At 45.4% G+C, this 21,459-nt stretch overlaps 1 protein-coding gene across 2 annotated transcripts in view; it reads left to right on the forward strand.

The window, feature by feature from the left end:
• TBC1D31 (TBC1 domain family member 31) overlaps positions 1-21,459 on the forward strand; it is a 1,687,314-nt gene that overhangs the window by 12,206 nt on the left and 1,653,649 nt on the right. The window contains exon 1 of one of the 2 annotated variants that reach the window (XM_069621571.1): positions 1,616-1,732. The exons of the other annotated variant lie outside the window; for it this stretch is intronic. Coding sequence (XP_069477672.1) covers positions 1,728-1,732 — 5 coding nt within the window. The 5' untranslated portion in view covers positions 1,616-1,727. Of the gene's footprint in view, positions 1-1,615; positions 1,733-21,459 lie in introns of those variants that run through there. 2 annotated transcript variants of the gene reach the window in all.

Genomic DNA, 21,459 nt, shown 5'->3' on the forward strand with positions numbered 1-21,459 from the left:
TTGCGTATCATGTCTTAGATGATAAATCAAAAAATAGATCAATGTGTAATGAACAAAACACATTTTACTGACAGTTTTTTTTAAATTAAACTTTGTTTTATCTGCATGATTACAAGTGTGAGTCTCATTAGCTAGTTGAATAATCTCTAGCTTCCAATAGGTTCTCCGCCCTGAGCGTTTACAGGGTGGGGCAGTCACATTCTTATTTTGTACATAATACAGCGATACATTATCCAAATAAATAGATTTTTATAGCTGTTTCCTCCATTTTTTTTGGTTGGGAAAGTTTTTTTTGCCAAAAGGGGTCTGCCGACACGACAGGGGGCACGTAAAGTAGAAATGAAGAAGTCTGTATTCAGTTGGTTAAAAATAGGTCTGCTGAAAAGGCCACTGATGAAGCCCTCCTCGGGTTTCGACAGCAGTATTGATGAAAATTATGAAGGTTGCCTTCGTCAGGGCGGGAATTGAAGACCCTGTAAAATGCATATAAAAGTAAACACAATCTTGGGTCTGTGTGGGTGTTCTAGCACCTACAAAAAAAGGGATTGCAACTCATTGTTCATTTATTTGGAGGCAAATAGCAGAACTACTCGAGGTAGAAAAGAAAGGGACTTACCAGAAGAGTCTGCGGTCCCCTTTGCTCAATACTGAATCTCACAGTACACTGGAACCGCCGTGACTATCCTACTCAGTTGAGTGAGTGGTAGGGAGGAGTGCAATACAGCTGGTGGTATATCGCCATATTTCCAAATTGCGCAATTAAGACCATGCGTAGCTTTGTGCTGTAATAAAAGTTAATATGCGTGATTCAAATCTGTTTGAAAGTTGTGCCCTACTATATGGGGTCTCAGAAAAACTGCAACAGTCGCTCAGCTTAGCAAATCTCCCATCCGTTATGGGAAATAGGAGAAAACTAAGGTTGCAATGTCAGGAGAATGGAGCATGTGTTGAACGTTCATTGGATCTGCTCAGAGATCAGCATGTTTATTAGTTGTCGTGATCTGTATATAAATCCGTTTGCGAAAGGCTCCAGAGCGGCACTCTGGTGGAGAGGTCGCGTAAGAAAGGGAACAAAGAAAGAACCCCAAAGGCGTAGGTCAGTGGAATGGCTAATGTAAAGACAAAGGACGAAAACGTGTAGATTCATGTGCAATCAAGTGGATTCGAGTTTGCTTAGTGTGTTGCTCGATTTACCTGATTGTTGTGGTATATCTATGCGTTGTCGGAAATACTTCAAATTTGCGGACGTGGCTCCTCTGCAGCTGAGCAAAGCATACCCGTTGCCATTACGACCCAGGTCTTATAAGGCCGTTGCTTGGAAATGGCTACTTTCCGCGGAAGTCTACATGTAGGATGTGTCAGAAGAGCTGCCAATCTCATGTGAGCTCTGGCGTTGTGTACAAAGGTGTCTACTCCCCCGCCAATTTGAGGCATGCATTGAGAAAAGGGGCAGAATGCCAAACTGGCGTTGGCTAAACGCAGCCTTGCACGGTCAGGCGTTATGCTCTATAATCGAACAGTTCAACTTCTGTCGGGAAAATTGGGTAAGTCAAAATGATGAAGTAAATGATCATTTTCTGTTGTATTTAGGAATAAATAAGGTGTGTTGAACGCCAAAGTGAAGTAAGACTGGGGATGCGAAGTTTCGCAGAGCATCTCGCCATCAAAATTGATCATTCCGCTGGACAATCCGAGCCCAGAAGGAATTAAACCACTCGTACTGCTTTATGATGTAAGTGAAGGGTTGGTTGTGCTTATGTGCTTATTTTAACTAGTCACAGCTTCCCAAAAGTGTGAAGTTGCTCAACATGTATCAAGAGAAGTATGACTAATATATGACTATACCAGAAAATGCTTTCAGACATATTAATATTAAGAAAACTGTTTGTGATGAGAATAATCTAAGATATTGGAAAGTCACAGCTTCCCAAAAGTGTGAAGTTGCTCAACATGTATCAAGAGAAGTATGACTAATATATGACTATAGCAGAAAATGCTTTCAGACATATTAATATTAAGAAAACTGTTTGTGATGAGAATAATCTAAGATATAGGAAAGTCGCAGCTTCCCAAAAGTGTGAAGTTGCTCAACATGTATCAAGAGAAGTATGACTAATATATGACTATACCAAAAAAAGGCTTTGAGACGTATTAATGTTAAGAATACTGTTTGTGATAAGAATAATCTAAGATACATTATTTTGCATAATTGTTGTTTTAAAAAAAATCTTTTTAGAATCTGAAAAATAGCTATGGGGTACATGACAGTATGACTACTGAATTCAAGAAATCAGCCCATTCCGAAGAAGGCCTCAAAATTGAAATGTGAAGTGACGCTAGAGATAGTGTTTAATGTATTTGTAATGGCCGAAACATGTCGACAATCTGATAAGACTGTGAAGTATTGAAAGTCTTTGTGAATTTAAACATTCAACCCCTGCATGAATGATTTTTAAAGACGTACAATTCTTTGTTGTCTCTGTTTTTCCATATGTTTGCCTAAAAAAAATGTTTTGGCTTGTACTTTACAAAAATATTTTCAATTTATTAATAATTCATGAAAAGGGTTTGTGTATGGTTCCATGTTATATCTAAGTACGCCTCAAGTCATACATCCATTATGGATGTCTAGGTCAATGGTATGATTTATTCACGACTATGCACGTAAAAGCACCACCAAACCTGACCTCTGTCGGTATAGAGAGGGGTGATCTCTTTCTCAACCCTTATATTGTAAACTGACATTTGTCTCCCGTTCATGAGAAATTGATTTGATCCCCCTTCAAAAAATGTTGGGAGTCTACCTTATAGAAGGTGCTCCGTCAGATACATCATAAAATGTTTTTATGACTGCCTCAGGCTGTTGGACCAACACCACTTCGGGCCGCGTACTTTTGATAATCCTCACGAGCCTAGAATATGTAATATGCTGTCCCTGTAGCAACCCTGTGTCCTCCACCAGTGTATCAAACTCCTTCACCTTCCCATCTTGCCACACGTCCCCCATTGTTACTATGCCTGCCGGTTCCCACTTCCTTCTGATCAGCCTCATTTCCTCATCTAGTCCTACTAGTGCCACTAACAGAATCTGTGGGGAACACTAGGACGGATTCTCCAATAACTGGCATGCTCTACGCCATGTCTTCACTCCCTGGCCTAACAGCTTGCCCTCTCCCACCCTCTGTTGTTTTTGCAACCACATCCTCTCGTTCAAGAAATAGGGGGTGCATTCAACACTCAACAGTTTAGACTCAAGTGTTTGATCTTCTGACAGTCACTTTGCTACATATTGAAGTTGGCTGGCCAGGTAGTATATTTCAAAGTTTGGTAAGTTAATGCCTCCTTGCTCATAAGAGTTTTGTAACTTCCATAATGCTATTCTTATTCCTCGAGTTTTGCCAAATAAACTCCCTACATATGCTGTGTAATTTTGAAAAGAATCGTTTAGGTATATTATGTGGGATGTTTGCAAAATAATATAATAGCCTGGGCAGTACCACCATCTTTAATAACCCCACTCTTCCCATCATAGTCAATGCAAGCTTGGCCCAGAATACCATACTTTTTTCTATTTTGGATACCGCCTTCACTGTATTTTGCCTGTGTTCGTCTTCAGTATTATGATATACGTCTATCCCCAGGTATTTAAACGTCACTGTTTCCCATTTTATATGTAGTACCGGCGGTTTGTGTAGCGGCCTTCCTACGTATCCCCCTAGGGGAATATACTTGACTTTTTTGGGTTAACGGTTATGCCTGACAGTCTTGCATACCTATCCATAACCTCCAGAATGTATTGTAAATTCTCTTCTGGGTACGTCAGGTACAACAGCATGTCATCTGCATACATCAATATCAAGTGTTGCCCTCCTTTAGTGCTAATTCCTACTTCCTCATATTGCTGCTTTAAATACGCTGCTATAGGTTCTAATGCCAGGATGAAAAGCATCAGGGACCATGGGCATCCATGTGTGGTGCCTCACATCCATTCTGACTCGTGCCATTGGTTTACTGTATAATAATTAGACCCTTCTCAGATATATGGGCCCGATTCTGAATTCTTCCAACACAGCCAGGGCCATTTTACCAAGTCAAAGGCTTTCATCGCATCCAGTGAAATTACCGCCGCCTCTTGGGAGCTCCCCTGTACATTGTCTATAACATGATGGATTCTCCGCAGGTTGTCGGGTATGTTCCTACGTGGGACATTCCCGGTTTGGTCTGTGTGTATGAGTTCATTTATGACTGGTCTTAACCTATTTGCCATCAGGATGTTACTGTCCTGTTTGAGCAGCGAGAGCGGTCTATAGGACCCGCACTCTGTGTCCGGTTTGTTGGGTTTGAGAAGCGGAATAATGATCGCCTCCCGTAGAGACCCGGGCAATATACCTGTGCCAAACGCTTCGTTGAGCATTGCCAGCATTTGAGGGAGTATTTCTGTCTTATAGGCTTTATAGAATTCACTCAGGAGTCCATCTGTCCCTGGGGCCTTGCTGATGGGCAATAGCTTGATTACTTGTTCAAGCTCCTCTGTCGTTATCGGGGCCTCTAGGTTCTCCCTTTCTGCCTCCTCTAGTTCTGGGAGTGTGATCTCTGTTACTGCTTCCAGTATGTCTATCTCTTCTTCTTCAGTGGAGACTGCATATAGACTCCTATAGAATTCAAAAAAGCACTTGTTTACTCCTTCCTGGGCTTCTTGTATCTGACCGTCCATACCCTGCATTGCTCTAATAGTTTGTCTACGGTGTCACTTTTGTATAACCAAGCCAGTAATCTGCCTGGCTTGTCACCTTCAGCGTGCTGCCTCTCCACATATTTCCTATACCTTAGGTTGCTTAGCCTCTCCCAGTGATGCCTGCACTTTTGGTATAATTGGTTTATAGTCTCTGCCTCTTCTGGGGTTCCCGAACCCTCCTGCATCGTCGTTTCCAACTCCCGTTATGCTTTTTGTAATTCCCATGTTATACCTCCTTGCAACACCTTTGATTTAGACATTGCTGCTCCCCTCACTACTACCTTAAACACCTCTCACACTGTCCCATCCGAGTCCACACTACCTGTGTTATGTTCAAAATACTCCTCTATCTCTTTTCTCAAATCCTCTCTGAACACTGTATCTTTTAATGATTCAGCCCTAAGTCTCCATGTAGGGATTCTAGCTCTGAGTGGTGGAATCTGCCACGTTACCACCAGAGGGGCGTGATCCGAGAGGACCATGGCTTTGTATTCTTCTTGTGTCGCTTCTTTTGTTAACTCCGTTCCCATAAATCTATAATCTAGCCTTGTGTGTAGGTTCTGTGGGGCGAGTAGGGTGGGTATCCACTCTCCTGTAGGGGTCACAACCTCTATACATCTACTAGCCGGAAAGGTTTTAACAGGGTGCTTAGTGCCTTCGCTGCTGGGGCCGGTTGTGTGATCTTACCATCCGACCTATCCATTACCGGATCCAGGGTACAGTTAAATTCCCCTCTAGCCCGACCCCCCCCCCACACCACAGCTCCGTCCACATACAGACTTATCTTGGTATAGAGGGTTCTAAAATAAGCTATTGACTCTTGATTCAGGGCATTCACGTTGATGATACACACTTCTTTATTTTCCACCAGCCCCCTTATTAATACCATCCTACCATCTTTATCTATGGTGGACTGTAGCAACTTGAACAGGACATGTGGTGCTATCCATGTTATGACCCCTCTATCGTACGCTGAATATATTGCTCCCAGAGTTATCCCCTTCCATTTCCTTGTTATCACATCTTGCTTTTCCTTGGTCAGATGAGTTTCCTGCAATAATGCTATATCTATTTTCTGTCTCTTCAAATACATCATAACCATATTATGTTTAATGTAGTTATTGAGCCTCCTCTCATTCCAGTTTGCTATCCGCATTTCTCCCATCTTATCCATTTTCCATTCCTCCCATCTTCGCCCCCACCTTCCTCCTCTCTCTTTTTGGCTTGTGTCTGTAGGCTTGTCCCCTTTTAACTTTCCCAACTTCCCCCTCCCCCTCCTCTAATTACCCCAACTCCCACCCCTTCCCCTACCACAACAAACCCAAACTGTTGCCCAGCTCCATCCCTGGATCTCGGGCTATCCCGCATCTGGTCCCTTTGTCGGCTACTTGCCGATACTCGGGGCTCAGCAGGAGGATACTACACTACCAGTGTCCTGACTACACTACCTACTGGGGTGATGGCATGTTTCCTAGTGCCGCGTTCCCGTGGCAGCACCTGTGTCTCTTGCATTCAGCCAACAGTATATTGCACAGTTATGTGTATTTAACCCTAATATAGGCATTTACCACTAGTCTCGTTTTATACCACATTATTATCTAGTCCCATAGTCACTATCTTTGCATTAATCATTACCCCACCGCATCCGCTCCGTCCAAAAGTTCGCTTCAGTGAAAATACCGGTTTACTTCTCCACACTGCTCTCCGTCTGGTCATCCGCTCCCGCCGGGCAGTTCAACGTGTCCTTCTACGGTCACATCTTCTGGAGATTCGGAAAACAACGCTCTCTTTATGCAGGACTTTCAGTTTGGCTGGGTATCGCAACATGTATTTGAATACATATTCACACAACCTTCTTTTCACCGACACATAGCTTAGGTGTTGTTTGTGTGCCAGGAAAGTATAATCCTGGTACGCTGTGATAGTCGCTGACACTCTGTTTATCGTACCTCCTTTGCGGAAGTGCTCCTGGATCTTCTCTCTGTCTTTATAGTTCAATATCTTGTCGATGATCGGCCGGGGAGGGGCCCCTGGTGGTGGCTTCCTAGTCAGGGCCCTATGCGCTCTTCCCATTGTGAACCCCTGGGTGAGCGATCCGCCTCCAATTTCTTGCAGCAGCATATTTTCAATGTAATTGGTCAGATCTGGACTCTCCTCTCCCTCTGGAAGTCCCACAATGCGTATATTGTTCCTTCGCGCTCATCCCTCTGCTTCCTCCGCCCCTGCACACGAGGTTGCGCACTTGTTGTTGCAATGTGGAGACATCTTTGGCGTTGGTAGTGCAAACCCCTGTGTTTGTCTTAACTTCCTTTTCTAGCCCTCCTGTGCGTTCAGCCAGCGCTCTGACATCTTGTCTCAGAAGGTTAACATCCATGCTGAGGGCATCAATATTACACTCCTGGGATGTTTTCAGCTCCGCGATGGCAGCGTCAATCTTGGACTCCCATGACGACTTCAACTCTGCAAGGGCTGCAAGGATCTGGTGGTCATCCCGATGTGCGGTTACTTCTTCCCGCATGCCTTGCCCCCCCACCCCCCCGGCTTTTATGTTCTCCACTGCCTGGGTTGGCTTAGTAAAAATGTCTATAGACGGCTGCTTCCCAATGGGTTTTCTTGGCTTTGCCACCATTTGTTCTTTCACAGCTCAGTGTGAGCCCACTCTCATATAGCCCTGCAAGTTGTTCTCCTTACCTGCAACTCTCCACTGTGGGTTCCCCCCCGCCCCCAACTCCCCTTGCTTCGTGCAGGTATCAGTTCTGTATCTACTTCATAAATGTCCCCTCATCTGTCGATACCAGCGATCCGCCAGAGGGGCTGTACACCTCGATCCGCCACTCGGCGATCTCTCTACTCCTTTGTTTGCCAGCTGTCTATTGTGGCACTAGGGCTATATGCATGCACCTCTCCACTGCACCAATTCACTGTATTACCCTCCAGCCTGGCTCCATGAGTGTGATCTAGGTGTATTGTAGTGGCGCTCCTCTCGCCTTTCACTATGGGTGGTGGGCTCGGGTGTTAACCTGTTTTATTTCAAGCTTGGGGAGCCCCCCCGTAGGCTGTACACTCTCCATTGTTTATGTTGTCATTATTTTTTGGGGCCTGAACTCTGCCATCCATTACAGCATACATCCCTGTCATGATCTGTTCTCTAGTTGCCCTCTTAAGACCGCCACTGAGGCCAGTCCATCAGCGTTGAGTCACGTTTTCTGGAACACTCATGTGTAGTCTGTTTACCTAGATTGATCGCATCTGCAGCGGTCGGTGAGTGCTCTTTCGTGTAGCTCTTCTGAATCTGTTCTGTTATTCACCAGTGTGCTGTTCCTGTGCTTCGCCTGGCATACGTGTGCGCACCTAACGGGTACATCCGGACTTCAGGCCTCTCGGTTTCTCACTTGCTACCAGTACTAGCTATTGCGCCGCTCCTTGGTTATAGTTTCATATTAGCGGCAACAATGTAACGTCTTCGGCCACTAGGGTGATTGATGCTTCATCAGTTTCTTTGTTCGGGCCATAAGCCTACTCAACGTTAGATCCCCACCGAAATTGCCGACATTATCCTTTCAGGAGACCTCGACTTCCTTGCTACCACAGAAACATGGCTACACGAAGCAGCAGGACCCTACCTCACTCTCGCTATTCCTGATAACTACTCCATCCCCAGAGCGGATAGACCTAATGCTCGCGGAGGAGGTGTAGCAATCGTATTCAAGTCCTTGCTTGACTTCAGACTCATCACCTCCCCCCCTTAAGTCCTGCGAGCACCTCGCCATCAAAGTACAAACTACCCCTAAGAGTACCATTACCCTGCAACTCATATACAGGCCTCCAGGCCCCATAAGCTCCTTCGAGGAAGACATTACCTCTCTCATAGCAGAGAATTCCAAGCCCCACTCCAAAAATATAATTCTAGGAGACTTTAACCTAGGGTTTAATGACCCTAACGACTCTCCTGCTGCCTCCCTGGCTAACACCTTATCTGAGCATGACTTCACCCAAGTCGTTACAATACCTACCCACCAGAAAGGTAGAACTATTGACTGGGTCGCAGCCCACAACTGCAATATCACCTGCAAAGCCCCTCAACCTCTTGTATGGACTGACCACTGCCTCATATTATTCGACATCTACCAAAACAATCCGAACCTAAAACAGCGCCCTTACGCACCAGCCTGCCTGACCAGAAACAAGCGCAACATCACCGCAGAAACCCTTACACCACTGACCCTCCCCCTTCTAAACACAATCCCAGCTACCACCGACCTTAACCTTCTAATCGACTCCTACAATGATGCCCTAACCAGCACCATTGATGCAGTTGCCCCATTAAAGCAACGCAAATGTAAGCCTATAGCTCACTTGAACCCTTGGTACACACAGGAACTCAAAACTCTTAGAAAAAAGAAAGCCAAGATGGAAACCCTTTGGAAAAATAACCCCTCTGCAGAAAACAAAGTTAATCTTACGACCATTTCCTCCCACTACAAGAAGGAGATAATCCGGACTAAAAAAGAAGCCTATAATGTCAGAATAAATAATACCCAATCCTCTGCTAAAGAACTCTTCACCATCCTGAAGGAATTAGAAAATCCAAATCCTCCAACCGATACTTGCGTGAAGGACAAGGCATGGTGCACCAGCATCCAAAATGCCCTAGCTAACAAAATCACTGGTCTTCAAAACAAAATCGAATCCAAAAGACTACAACTCTCCAACAGCAACGCCTTCATACCTAGCACACCCACCCCTACTAGCAATACCTCCGGCTTTACATTCAAACCGGTTACTATACCCGAAATTCAAAAAATCATAGCATCCCTTAAACCATCTAATTGCAAAGGGGACAGCTGCCCCGCACAGATCATCAAAGACGCGGCGCAATACCTTGCCCCATTTATATCCAAACTAGTAAACCTATTCTTTTCAACTAATTCTGTACCTAACAACCTAAAACAGTCTTGGGTTCTCCCTCTCCTAAAAAAACAATATCTCGACCCAGCCATTCCCACCAATTACAGGCCTATCACCACGGTCCCCTTCCTGCTAAAAATCCTCGACAGAGTTGCCTATCTGCAAATCCAGGATTACTTGGAGTCTAATCAACTGCTAGGCCTGCGTCAATCTGGCTTTCGCCCTCAACATGGAACGGGAACTGTCCTTGTTGACCTTTAAAAGCCAGATTGATGACATAAAGGACAAAAACAAAGCAGCTATCCGCCTCCTCCTAGACCTTTCAGCAGCCTTCGACCTGGTTGACCACAAAATACTCTGCAACCACCTTTCTTCTGCTGCCCACTTCTCCCCCCCCCCCGCTGTCACGTGGATACAATCCTTCCTAGCCAACAGAACCATGAGGTTTTTTTTCATCTGTGGCTGCAGCTGACCACATCCCCATCACCTGTGGTGTCCCACAAGGGTCCTGCGTCTCCCCTACCCTCTAACATCTTTGCGAAGCCCCTTTTCGATAAATTGGACCATCTGGGTGTCCCCTACACCAACTATGCAGATGACACCCAGATACTCCTCACCATCTCTGGCGACTACAACACTGACGCCACCAGGATTAACAAAATCTTCGCCATCATTCAGGCATGGATGGCCACACACGGCCTCTGCCTGAATGATGAGAAGACTGAGCTTCTCCTAGTCGGGTCCCCTAATAATTTACAGAAACTCAGCCCCGATTATTCGAACTTCACCATAGATGGCAACATCATCCCAGTTGTGAAAAACGTGAAAACGTTAGGCTTCTGCCTTGACGCCAATACTAACCTCGCCAAACAAGTTAATATGACTTCCTCAGCCCGCGCATACACAGGAAAACTAATCCGGGCCTGTAGACCGTTTCTATCTAGAAACAGTTGCCTCATTCTGGCGAGGGCCCTTATACAATCAAAGCTTGACTACTGTAATAGCCTTTACCTTGGTGCCAACCAAGCTATAATCAAGCAACTTCAGATCCTCCAAAATAATGCGCTGAGAGCAGCACTAAATATTCCCAAGAGAGAGCACATCTCCCACACAAGAATATCTTGCAAATGGTTATCCATTCTGCAAAAAATTGACCTAAAAACCCTTTGCCTCACCTACAAAGCCTTAAACCACCTAGCCCCCCAGTACCTGACCAACAAATTCACTCTTAAACCCAACACAAGAGTCACCAGATCATCCAATACCCTCAGCCTCATCGTGCCCAGATTCACTGCCAAAAGAGCGGGAGGCTCGAGCTTCACTGTCCTCGTACCTCAAATCTGGAACTCCCTGCCACTGAATATTAAACTGACCAAATCCTTCCAATTTTTCTGAAAACTAGTCATTAGCTGGCTTCTAGAGAAGGTAATCCTCAGATAGACTAAGCTTAGTACTTATTGTATATATTGTACATATTCTGAAATGTTTCCTAATACCTGCCTGTACATACCATATATGGCATACTTCCGCCACAATTGTTTAACTGTTTGTATACTGTAACCTTGAAACTTGTCCTTTAAGCGCCTATTTACCCCTGGGTCTGGAGCGCTATACTAAATAAAAATAAACAAACAAACAAAACAAAACAAGCCGTGTCTCCCCTCCGGCTACTGTGGCTTCCTGGGAAGCCTTTTGTTGCCGCTCCAGGCATGCCCACTACCGAAGCGGGTCCAACTGCACTGTGTTCTTTATGAGCACTCTGCGGCCCCTCGGCTTGCTTCTTTGTCAGGTTCTACACACATTAGAGCAGTGCAGCAACAAATACTTATCTATTTGATAGTTTCATGCATTCAGACCAATAAGAATAAGGTGCGTTTCGTCACCATGTGACCGCTTCTCTCTTGGCAAGCGTTTGTTGCTCCCCGGGGCTCACTTGTCGGGTAGCTGCGGGTCTCTGGTAGTCTTAGCCCTGCCGTGGGGAGGAAACTTTGCTCTCATACAGTGCGCTCCCATATGAGCTGCTCCTCGTTGCTGGGGTCCGATCCACTATATCTTCTCTGTCCCTCGGCGGCGCACAAAGACATCGGGTTGTAGGAGCCCCTGCGTCGGCTGGCGCTAGTGTCCCTGTAGTGATTACAGCCGGCTGTAGTGATGCTCCATACCAGCGACGCTGCGATCCTTCTCCGGCATACTTTTTACTCGTAGCGTTGTTCTTTGTCACTAAGCAGGTGCCATTTTATTTATTTTACCCCGGGATTCTCTCCTAGCTCTTTAACTCGTAGCTGTAGATCCACACCACAGATTCTCTCCCAAATACAATCTTCATTCTCCTCAAATATTCCCATAGCTGTATATTCATTGGTGATACAAGTGCGCTATTCCCAGCATATGTGCATGACGGGCTAATGAAGGATCAGCAGGAGACTCCCGGAGACACGTCTTATCTCATGCTGCTTAGCCACGCCCCCACCCCCTCTATATGAAGGACCTTGTTAATGTGCCAGAGGCGTGAGTACTAAGGAGCGCGCAGACCTAAAGTCTTATCTCCTTTAAAAAGCCTACTAACCAGGGAATTTTCTCAGATAGGAGCGTCCTCCATATGTTCATGTTTTTCTGATATAGCTGACCTCTGGGTCTTCACTGTCCTGTAGACCTGCCGCTGCTATTGATGCTAGGAAATTTCACCACCTGAATGACATCTGCTCTAGGGGGATGCCGGTTCCTCTTCAAGCACCAGCTACTGCATCTTCGCCAAGCTGCTCTTTAGGATTTGTGTGTTTCCGGGGGCCCAGGTTTTGTCAATCAAGTACCAGATGGTGAATAGGGTTTCCTGTTTGGGCATGAGTAGTGGTGTTTAGAATAACATTCCCAGCAGGGAGGGACACCAAGGTTTTCCTTGCCATGCTGGTGTCACCAAAACTAGTTTGACTCATTTCCTCCTAGCTTTAGATAGGTTGGGGTATGTCGGCACCCCTGAAATGGTGGTCAATTAAATTCCAAGCAGAAAATTTGCATTGCCTGAAGGACCCAGACATCCATCGTGATGGACTGCCATTTGTGCAAGCTTCTTGCCAACCTCCCTCCTACCGCGGGCATGACTGATTGCGCTCACTTGCATCTGACTACTGTTGTCTGATGCTGCCTCCTCTCCAGCCTCAGGATCTCCCTTGTGATGGAAAGAAATGATTGAGTCTTTTGTCTTCCTGTCATTTGAAGTTATCCCTGCTGCCTTGGAACCTCTCCGAAGTTGCTGTCGTAGGAGCGGCCCAGCCACGTCCAGCCCTGTCAAAAACATGGGAGCAAAGACTCTTCTGAGAGACACGTGTGCTTTGTCAAATGTGCGTAGGTACCAGCCCTCCAGATAAGGTGCGCATGAGGCCTTTTTGCACACACAAATCTTGTCAATAGGGCCCTTTTTAATTCTTCCTTGCATACCACTTACATAGGCTATTTATGGGAGCAACCCCATAAATTATGGAATTCACTGGTGGCAGTCCGCCAAGCAGCAGCTTGCAAATCCACTCTTTACTTAGTCACCCACACAGTTCCTTGAAAGAAGCAACTGGGATGAGGCCTGGTCTGTTTTAATGTTTTAACACTCCCATGTTAATGATTCTATCAAGATAATACTTCCTGGGTAATGCAGAAGGGAATTTGTGTTTTGTTCCCTTTGTTCATTTTGTAGGTTACAGCGTTATTAAAGCATTTTGAATCATGAACATGCTTTTCATGTTACTTTAGGACACGCAGTATTGTGTATAATTAAAATTGTCTTAAACGAGGGCTGCCTCTCAACTTCATTTTCCACTGTTTTAATCTGCTCTAATAGGGGCAGCACAGTGTCCGTAGCATGGGCATTTCATACTTTATTTTATTTTCATCACAGAAGCACATCAATTGCATTTAAAGACTTGGGGTTCTTGATGTCTTTAAGTTTTAGGAGAGCTTCTCAGCAAGCAGTTGATTGTAATTTGTGAGAAGGAAAAGCGTTTGGTGTTCTATATGAAGATGCAGTTTTAGTCTTAATATTGCATGTGTTTGCGTGCATGGAAGGGCACTGTACATAGTTTTTCTTAGAAAGCAATTAATAGCTAGGCTTGTAGTCTAAACTTTACTTTTATCTCCATTTCTGTTGCGCTCACCTGGTATCCACGGGGACGCCATCCAGCCGTAGGGACTCTGGTATCCTCTGCGGTTCCCAGATGTGACCAGCGGGGAAGTTCTGCCTTGATGTTAATTCAGGTGTGCACTCCGTCCTGCCTTCTTGGCAGGGGCGCGTTGTCCTTTGTGGGCGAATGCGATCTAGTTACTTCACTGATGCCGGCCCGTTCTGAGTCTTTCAGGTAGGTCTTATTGCTTTTGTATATTGTTGTTATTCTTGCATGCCTTTCTTGGTTTAAATAATGTCTCTTTCTCTTCCGTAGGCGCGCGGAAGTCCAATGTGATGCATTGGCTGAATTGGGTCTCGCCGGTAAATGATGGCGTATTAAGAACGCCTTGATGCGGTAAGTAGGCGCTATGCGTAGCGCTATGATGCCTTGCCTTTGCTAACCTGTTGTCTTTTCTTTCCCATAGATTGCGGTGTTCACCCCGTGTATGAAATCCCGAGGCGATGCTGGTCGAGGGGCGACTTGCGAGGTAAGCTTTTCGGCACAATTCGTTATGTTGTGTCTTGTTTCTTCCTTTTTTGCAGATCTGCCGGTCCGGGAGTTGCGCTGATCCTAAGATGCTGTTCGCAGGAGCTGTGGGCAGCTAACAATGAAATTACAGGTAAGCTGCTGCTGTTGACAATGTCCTGTTGTCTCTTTACAGATGCTGTTCTTCCGAAGTTCGCGGGTACAGCTGAACACGATGAGCGTCACGTTGCAGGATTGCAAAGTAACGCAAAGCGTGTTATCCAAGTCGGGTGTGGTTTAAATCGCTTCCGGAAAGTAGTCCAGGTAAAGTAGTTCCTAGGCTACCACACCCAAAACACCATACTGCATAAATTGGTTCCAAGGAGCCAAGCTATGTGGATGCCTCCATGTTGGCTGGCACTTGAAATAAAGTAGTTCCCTAAACACAAGTCTTTATTAAGTATGAGCCTGGTGCCAAAGGCGCCAGGACTGGCCCCAAGAGGGCCTAGGCAAAGGATGCCTAAGTTTGTTGGAGACCCGAGCCAAGAACCCCCTGGCCCATGGGCTTGGCAGGGGGGTTTCTGGATGTGGGTCGTGACAATTTCTGACCACCCACCGCAAGCAGATCTAATAGATACAGGTGGAAACAGTGCGGTTTATATTTTCAGTGGCACAGATTGTACCGTTTCCTCTCAGCAGAACTGCCATATATTCAGGCAAAGTAGCCTAATTTATCAGCAGAGCTGCTATAGGCATATCATGGCACAATGCCAATCATTCACAGCTGGGCTGATTCCATTATGCCGACGTTTCTTAGCAGTACTGCTATGTTTTGGGTCAGTACCTGCATATCTTAACAGAGCTGCTTTAATGACACGGCACCAACATGTGTTGACGTTTTCTCAAGAGAGCTAAAGTACTGAGTAAGGACAGTGTCTGAGCTCTTCGTACCATCCTCCTGAGCTGGTGTGATGCACACTGGCAGACAGTGTGAGAAGATGGCATTGCTGTTATATACTTCAATCCCTCTTACACATTCTTGCACAATTTCAAAACCTCTGCTTCTCCTATGTCCGATTACTGGGCCCCACTGCCAAAACTCCAGCACCTTTCAAAGCCTCATTATGAATCTCCTGACTCATGTAGGGTAGTCCAAACAGGCTTAGAGCTTTTGACAAGCCAGTTATGTCGGGCAAGCCTCACATGGAAGGGCCAGTGCCCTACCATATGTGCCTTTCAGAGTCAACAGCCTGGTGGGGAGGGTAGCTCAGTGGGTCAACCCTGCTGCAGAGATCATTGTGTAAACTGTTAGTTCAAATCCTGTTGATAGTTGAGTTAATGCGTTTGCATCAGAGGTATGTGTTTAAGATGCAAGTAACTTTCAATTGTAACAGAACTGACATAGCTTTAGACTAATCAAAAGGACTACTAAATGTTCATTGATTCAGAACCCACACATTTCATCGGGAATCCTATTCTAGTAATGGCTCAGAACACAAATGTCTCTTCAGGGCTGCCATACTTGTAAAGGCTCAGAACACACCTCTCATCTGGGCTGCTACACATGTAGCCGCTCAGAACAGACACATTCCATCAGGGCTGCTATACCTGTAATGGCTCAGAACCCACACATCTCCTCTGGGCTCCTATATATATATAATGGCATACAGTGCTGGTAAAGCAAGTGCTTCATCTGGTGAGACAAACCTCTAACTCTATAATTCCACGTCAATGACCAAAAGAAGATTTGCTCACACCTAAAAAGATCATCCAATAGGAAAGCTGCACTCGATCTGTAAATAGAAAAGGCATTTTCAGCTATTTGGTTATTTATTGGTGCTATGTCAAAAGACCAACAGAAAAATAGGAGAGAAAGAGCAACTCTGAACCTAAGCAATACAGGAGAACAATGAGATAGCCAATCCTTCTGCAGTCTCCCCCTCTCCTGTTCCTGCCCAGGCTCTCTGTACAGCCCTGGCTTTTCACTTTACTACTAAGACTCAGGACATCTTGTCTTCACTCTCCTCTTCCTCTCCCTCCTCCGCTCTCGGTTCCCTTTCAGCTGCCTCTCCCTCTCCTCTTTCTCTCTGACACCTGATGTTGTTTCTAGACAAGTCTGATCTATGAAAGTATTGTCCAAACGGGTGCTCCCCTGCTCCTCCAAGAACCATCAAGGACCACATTGACACACTCGCTCCAGCATTGGCCGATTTCTGCAATAACTCTTTCACCACTGGTGCTTTCCACTCTCTCCTCAAGCACTCCTTTGTGCACCCCCTCCTTAAAGCCTTTTACTGATCCTACCTGTCCCGCTAACCATCGCCCAATCCGACTCCTTTCCTGCCAAACGTCTGGAAAAGCTGGTCATCTCCCAGCTTACTCTCTACACTGAAACTGTTGGCTGTCTCCATGACCACCAGTCTGGTTTCAGAGCAGCCAGATGAACTGAAACTATTCTCCTCGATATCTGTGAAGATCTGCACTCCAATCTCGAAACCAGCACCCCTTCTGTCTTCATCCTCCTTGACCTGTCCTCTGCTTTCGACACAGTCAATCACACCATCCTGATTAGCTGACTTCGTGAGGACCTGGGCATCACAAATCAGGCCCTGGAGTGGCTGACCTCTTTCGTCCTTAACCTACCCTCCCAGGTCCAACTTGGGTCCTTTCTCTCCACCACCTCTGTCTCCACATGTGGTGTTTCCCAGGGCTCTAAGCTCTCATCTGACTCTTCAATCTGTATGTGGCCCACCTTATCTCCATCTTCTGCTCTAACTTTCAGTGTTATGTGAATGACGCGCAGCTCTCTTTCCGGCTCCCTACAGCCTCCTCTCTCACACATTCCAGACTGTATCCGCGATTCAGGATTGGTTCACCTCCAACGATCTCTGTCTTAATGCCAGTAAGACAGAGATCCTTCTCATCGGGACCCCCTATTACCGCTTTCCCTCTCTCATTCTGGCCGCCCTCCATGGGCCCTCTTCCTTCGCCTTCCTGTGAGGCAAAAAACCTTGGTGTCCTCTTCGACTACACTCTCTTCTTCTTTCCTCACATCACAGACCTTTCCAAGAAGGCCAACTACCATCTGCACCTCCTAAGAGGTACTCTTCCTTTTTCTCAGCTTTTCTCTCAGCTCACAACCTTCCTTTTCACCTCTGCTTGCTCTCCCTCCCCTGCTGATCTACCTGACTGCTGCGCCAACTGGTTGCTTGGTTACCCTCAGAGTCTCACTCGGTACCTGGCTCCTCTTGACCGGTCTCCCCCGCACTGCCTCCGAGCCTGTTTCACACTATGCGCTGTAACTGTAACCTCTACAGCCCCCCAGCCTCCTTGCACTTACCCAGAGCTGTGCTGTCCTGGCTGCACTCACCCCTTCTCCCACACCCTTGCACCTCCCCCATTCCCTTCCACTGCACTTTGCGTTACTTCACTTGCACAATCTGAATGATACAAGGACTAGTAAGATTGTTTGTCTTGTGCTCCCTCCGTTCCCTTCCTTGTCTTTTTGCGCCTAGAAACACTTGTGTACAGGTGCGTTATAAATGACATGACATATAACAAAGTTGGGGAGGTGTGGCGATGGGAAAGGGAACATACTAGACAACAGGAAGAGAGACCAATCAGCTACATGAGAGGGCAACAAAGAAAGTATTAAATAATAGGACACACACACAATAGGAGTGTGTGATAGAAGCAGAGCAAAAGAGACGTTTAGAGACAGTAAAATAAGAAAACGCAGACCAACCGCAGGCAGGGAGAGCTGGAAATAGAAAAGCAAGACTAGAGAAAGACAGGCCAATTACAAAAGAGGCAGTGGAAGATAGATAATCAAAAGGCGTAGCAACCACTGAAAGTCGTTCCTTCGTATTATGCGATAAGTTGAGATGTGCATTGTCTGAAGAACTTGGAGAAGTTATATGGCAGAAAGAGTGGGAAAGTACGTGGAAGGTTCCGATTAGGGCAAAGACTGATTTGAATTTGCGCTTTATTCACCAGAGGACTTTAGGGCGTCTTTTTTGGACCGTGGATAGGATGTGTAAATTCGGACTTTGTGATGATGATAATTGCTGGGGTTGTTTGAAGGAAAAGGGTACTATATTACACATGTTATGGAATTGTGAGAAAGTAATGGGTTTTTGGAATTATGTCTTAGATAGGGTTGATATGGTATGTGGGATTGCTTTTCCTAGAAATCCGTTGACTGTGATAATGAAGACTTGGAGTTGTGTTCAGCATCTTGACTATCTGATGTTGTGTTGGATTAATAAGGTAATTTTGGTTGCCACTAGACTATTATTGCGTGTCTGGGAAAACAAGGAAAAAGCCATGCGTGGAGAACTGGCTGGGTCAGGTGCAAATTCTTTCACGTTTTGAGAAATTGAAGTTAGGTAAATTGCATAGAGAAGATGTTTATAATGAACAATGGTGTAAATTCAACGAGTTTTACGTTTGATTGTTTGATACTCTGTCAGAACGGTTTTTGATTTTGTTTTTATTTTCAGGTGGTGGGTTTTGGGAGGGGAGGGTTGATGTTTGTTGTGTCTTCTATGTTGTACTTTCGTTGGTAAAATAAAAAATTGTGTTTTTGATAGTTGATTAGCAGTGAATTGGTAATCAGAGAACATATATTCTTTTGCTTATTTTTTTTTCAATTAACAAATTTAATTCATGGGTCTGCCTTTGTTCACATCTCACTTGTGATATGATGTTGCTACTTAATTCACTTTAACAGGTGTTGGCTTTTATTCGTGTGAGGAGAGCTAATTGGTATTAGGTGTATGCACTTAGGGTAAAGTGCCTGACACGATTAACGGGACATGTCCAGTACGATGAGAGAGAAATAGTCTGGTTACTCTGTCACCCTCTTCCTCGGCCGAGTGTTTGGGTAAAAAGGTAGTGGTGGGAGTTGGGACTTTCGGAAAATCCTAAAGAATAGGATGGAGTAGATGAACAAAAAAGGGAGAATATCACGTCTCACCGTTGGCTAGCTCACCCCCACTCTCTGAAGACCCTCACCCAGGCGATCCTCCCGCACTTGTTCACCCTCAGGAACTGGATGCAAAAGCGATGGCAGTGTCCTGGCCACCTGGTTGACAAGTCCCAGAGGACTAGCGGGTGAGATACCTTTTTGGTTTCTCACACACGCATCATGTGAGCAGTCACGTCACCCCTTCCCACCCCCTTACAAACGTCCTTCTTGGGCGTCCTAGCACTGGGCGTCCTTTCAAAGGGCAATCAGTTTTTCCTGTTTGGCACAGTTTGCACCTAAACTACGGACCTTGGACCATCTTTTCCTCTTTGCTTCTTTCTGATGTTCATTCCATCTCGCCCTTATCACGATACATTTTAATCCTATAACTGCTATTCTTCACATATTCATATCTATCTTTCACTAATAGCAGCTTGCATTCCTACTCTTCTCTCCCTCCTCCCCCTTTTTATCGCCTCATTCCCATAATCTCTCCCTTTATTCATCCCTCTCCCGTATGCTCTTTCGCCATTGGTCTCCAGAATGCCCGCTATTTAAGCAGCAAATCCCACTCTACCTTCTATCTCTTATCTAGCCGCAATCTTCATTTTCATTGTCTCACTGTGAGACTTGGATCTCACCTATCAACCCAAATGCACCTGCATTTCTAACCCTCTCCTGCTCTAATTTCTTCCACTCTCCCTGTCCCACGGGTAAGGGAGGTGGCGTTGGTATCTTGGCTAATTTCTCTAGGACCTCTGTTCCTCCTCTGCCTTCTTCGCCTACCATCTGTACTTTTGAATACCATCTCTTTCTTTCCTTTCTTATTATTTACCGTCCCCCTGCCAACTTGTAACCTTTATCTCTGATCATGATGCTCTCCTTTGCTCCATTCTTCCGTCAGGCTCTCCTTTTTTTCATTGTTGGCAATTTCAATCCACATCTTGACTCTATCCACTCTACCTTTGCCTTTCTTCCTCATTGATTCCTATAATTTCTTTCCCCTATACAGCCACCGTCCCATGTTTCTGGGTCTTCCCTGGATCTTATCTTCTCCTCTGTCCCGTGTTGTCTCCTCTGTCCCGTGTTGTCTCCCCCTTTTCCTTTACTCCCCTGACCACTCCATTTTCCCTTTTCTTATTTCCTAGCCTGCCTCTGCCATCCTCCTGTTCATTCATTCTTGCAACTATATGCCGACTCTGTGACTGTCTCTCTTCAATATTCTTAGTTCTACTCTTCTCTCTATCCCTCTTGTCCGTTTACTCACTTTCAAACCACATTCACCTTGTGTTTCTGCCTGTGTTTTTGCCATCCAATCTTGGATGTGCTCCCATTTTCTTCACCTTAACCCTTCTATAATTGAGGTCCTCTTCTGTTCTTTCCTCTGTCTTACCCTCCTCCTCCCTTTCTGTTTCCCCCGCCCCCTCAGTGTTTCCCTTTTCTCCCTCTGCCTGGAACCTCGCTGCACCCTTTTGTCTCTCTCCTTCTTACACATCTCACTTATATCGCCCAAATGTCGCTTCCTTCTCTTCATCGTACCCACCCTTTTCTCTCTTTCTATGCATCACAGCTCCTCACTTTCGCTCCAATCTTTTCCCAGATTGACTATTGCTCTGCCCTCCTTATAGGCCTGCCCACGTCTCATCTTGTTTCTCTCTATTTCATCTTTAACTCAGCTATTCAACTCCTCTTCTGTCTTTTTAGGCAGAAACCTGTGAAGTTCCCTTAGGGACCACTGCCAAAAGTTTAAGACTACAGGAGTTAACAGTAAACCCAATTGGTAGCAGTCTGCACCACCCAGATTTACCTGATAGCTGTGGCTGAGCAGTCAGACCTCTCTCAAGAAGAGTTAGGCAGTATATAGAGTATACACAATAGGGCTAAAAATACAGTAGCACAAGCAAACACTGACCAGAGCTTTTGTATAAAAGTATATAATTTTTTATTTAAAAACACACTTGTAAAATACACTGGCACTAATATGTCAAGCAAGTTCAAACACAGTCACTATAAGTGTATACACCTCCCTAGTTAATTATTCGATAAGTCTAGGTTAAGACACCACTTACTTAGCAAAACAGAGGTGAGCGCGTAACCGTAGATGGCACTCAAATAATTTGTTTAAAAAGGGAGAGAAAAGGCAGAATAGGAAAAACACACAGTACCAACACTTTTATAAAAACCAACAGCAAGTCAAGAAAGGCAGGGTCTACTGTAGAGCAAAAAGTTCA

The sequence above is a fragment of the Ambystoma mexicanum genome, chromosome 5q, assembly GCF_040938575.1.
Source record: "Ambystoma mexicanum isolate Mex_15411 chromosome 5q, UKY_AmexF1_1, whole genome shotgun sequence".
Lineage (NCBI taxonomy): Eukaryota > Metazoa > Chordata > Amphibia > Caudata > Ambystomatidae > Ambystoma > Ambystoma mexicanum.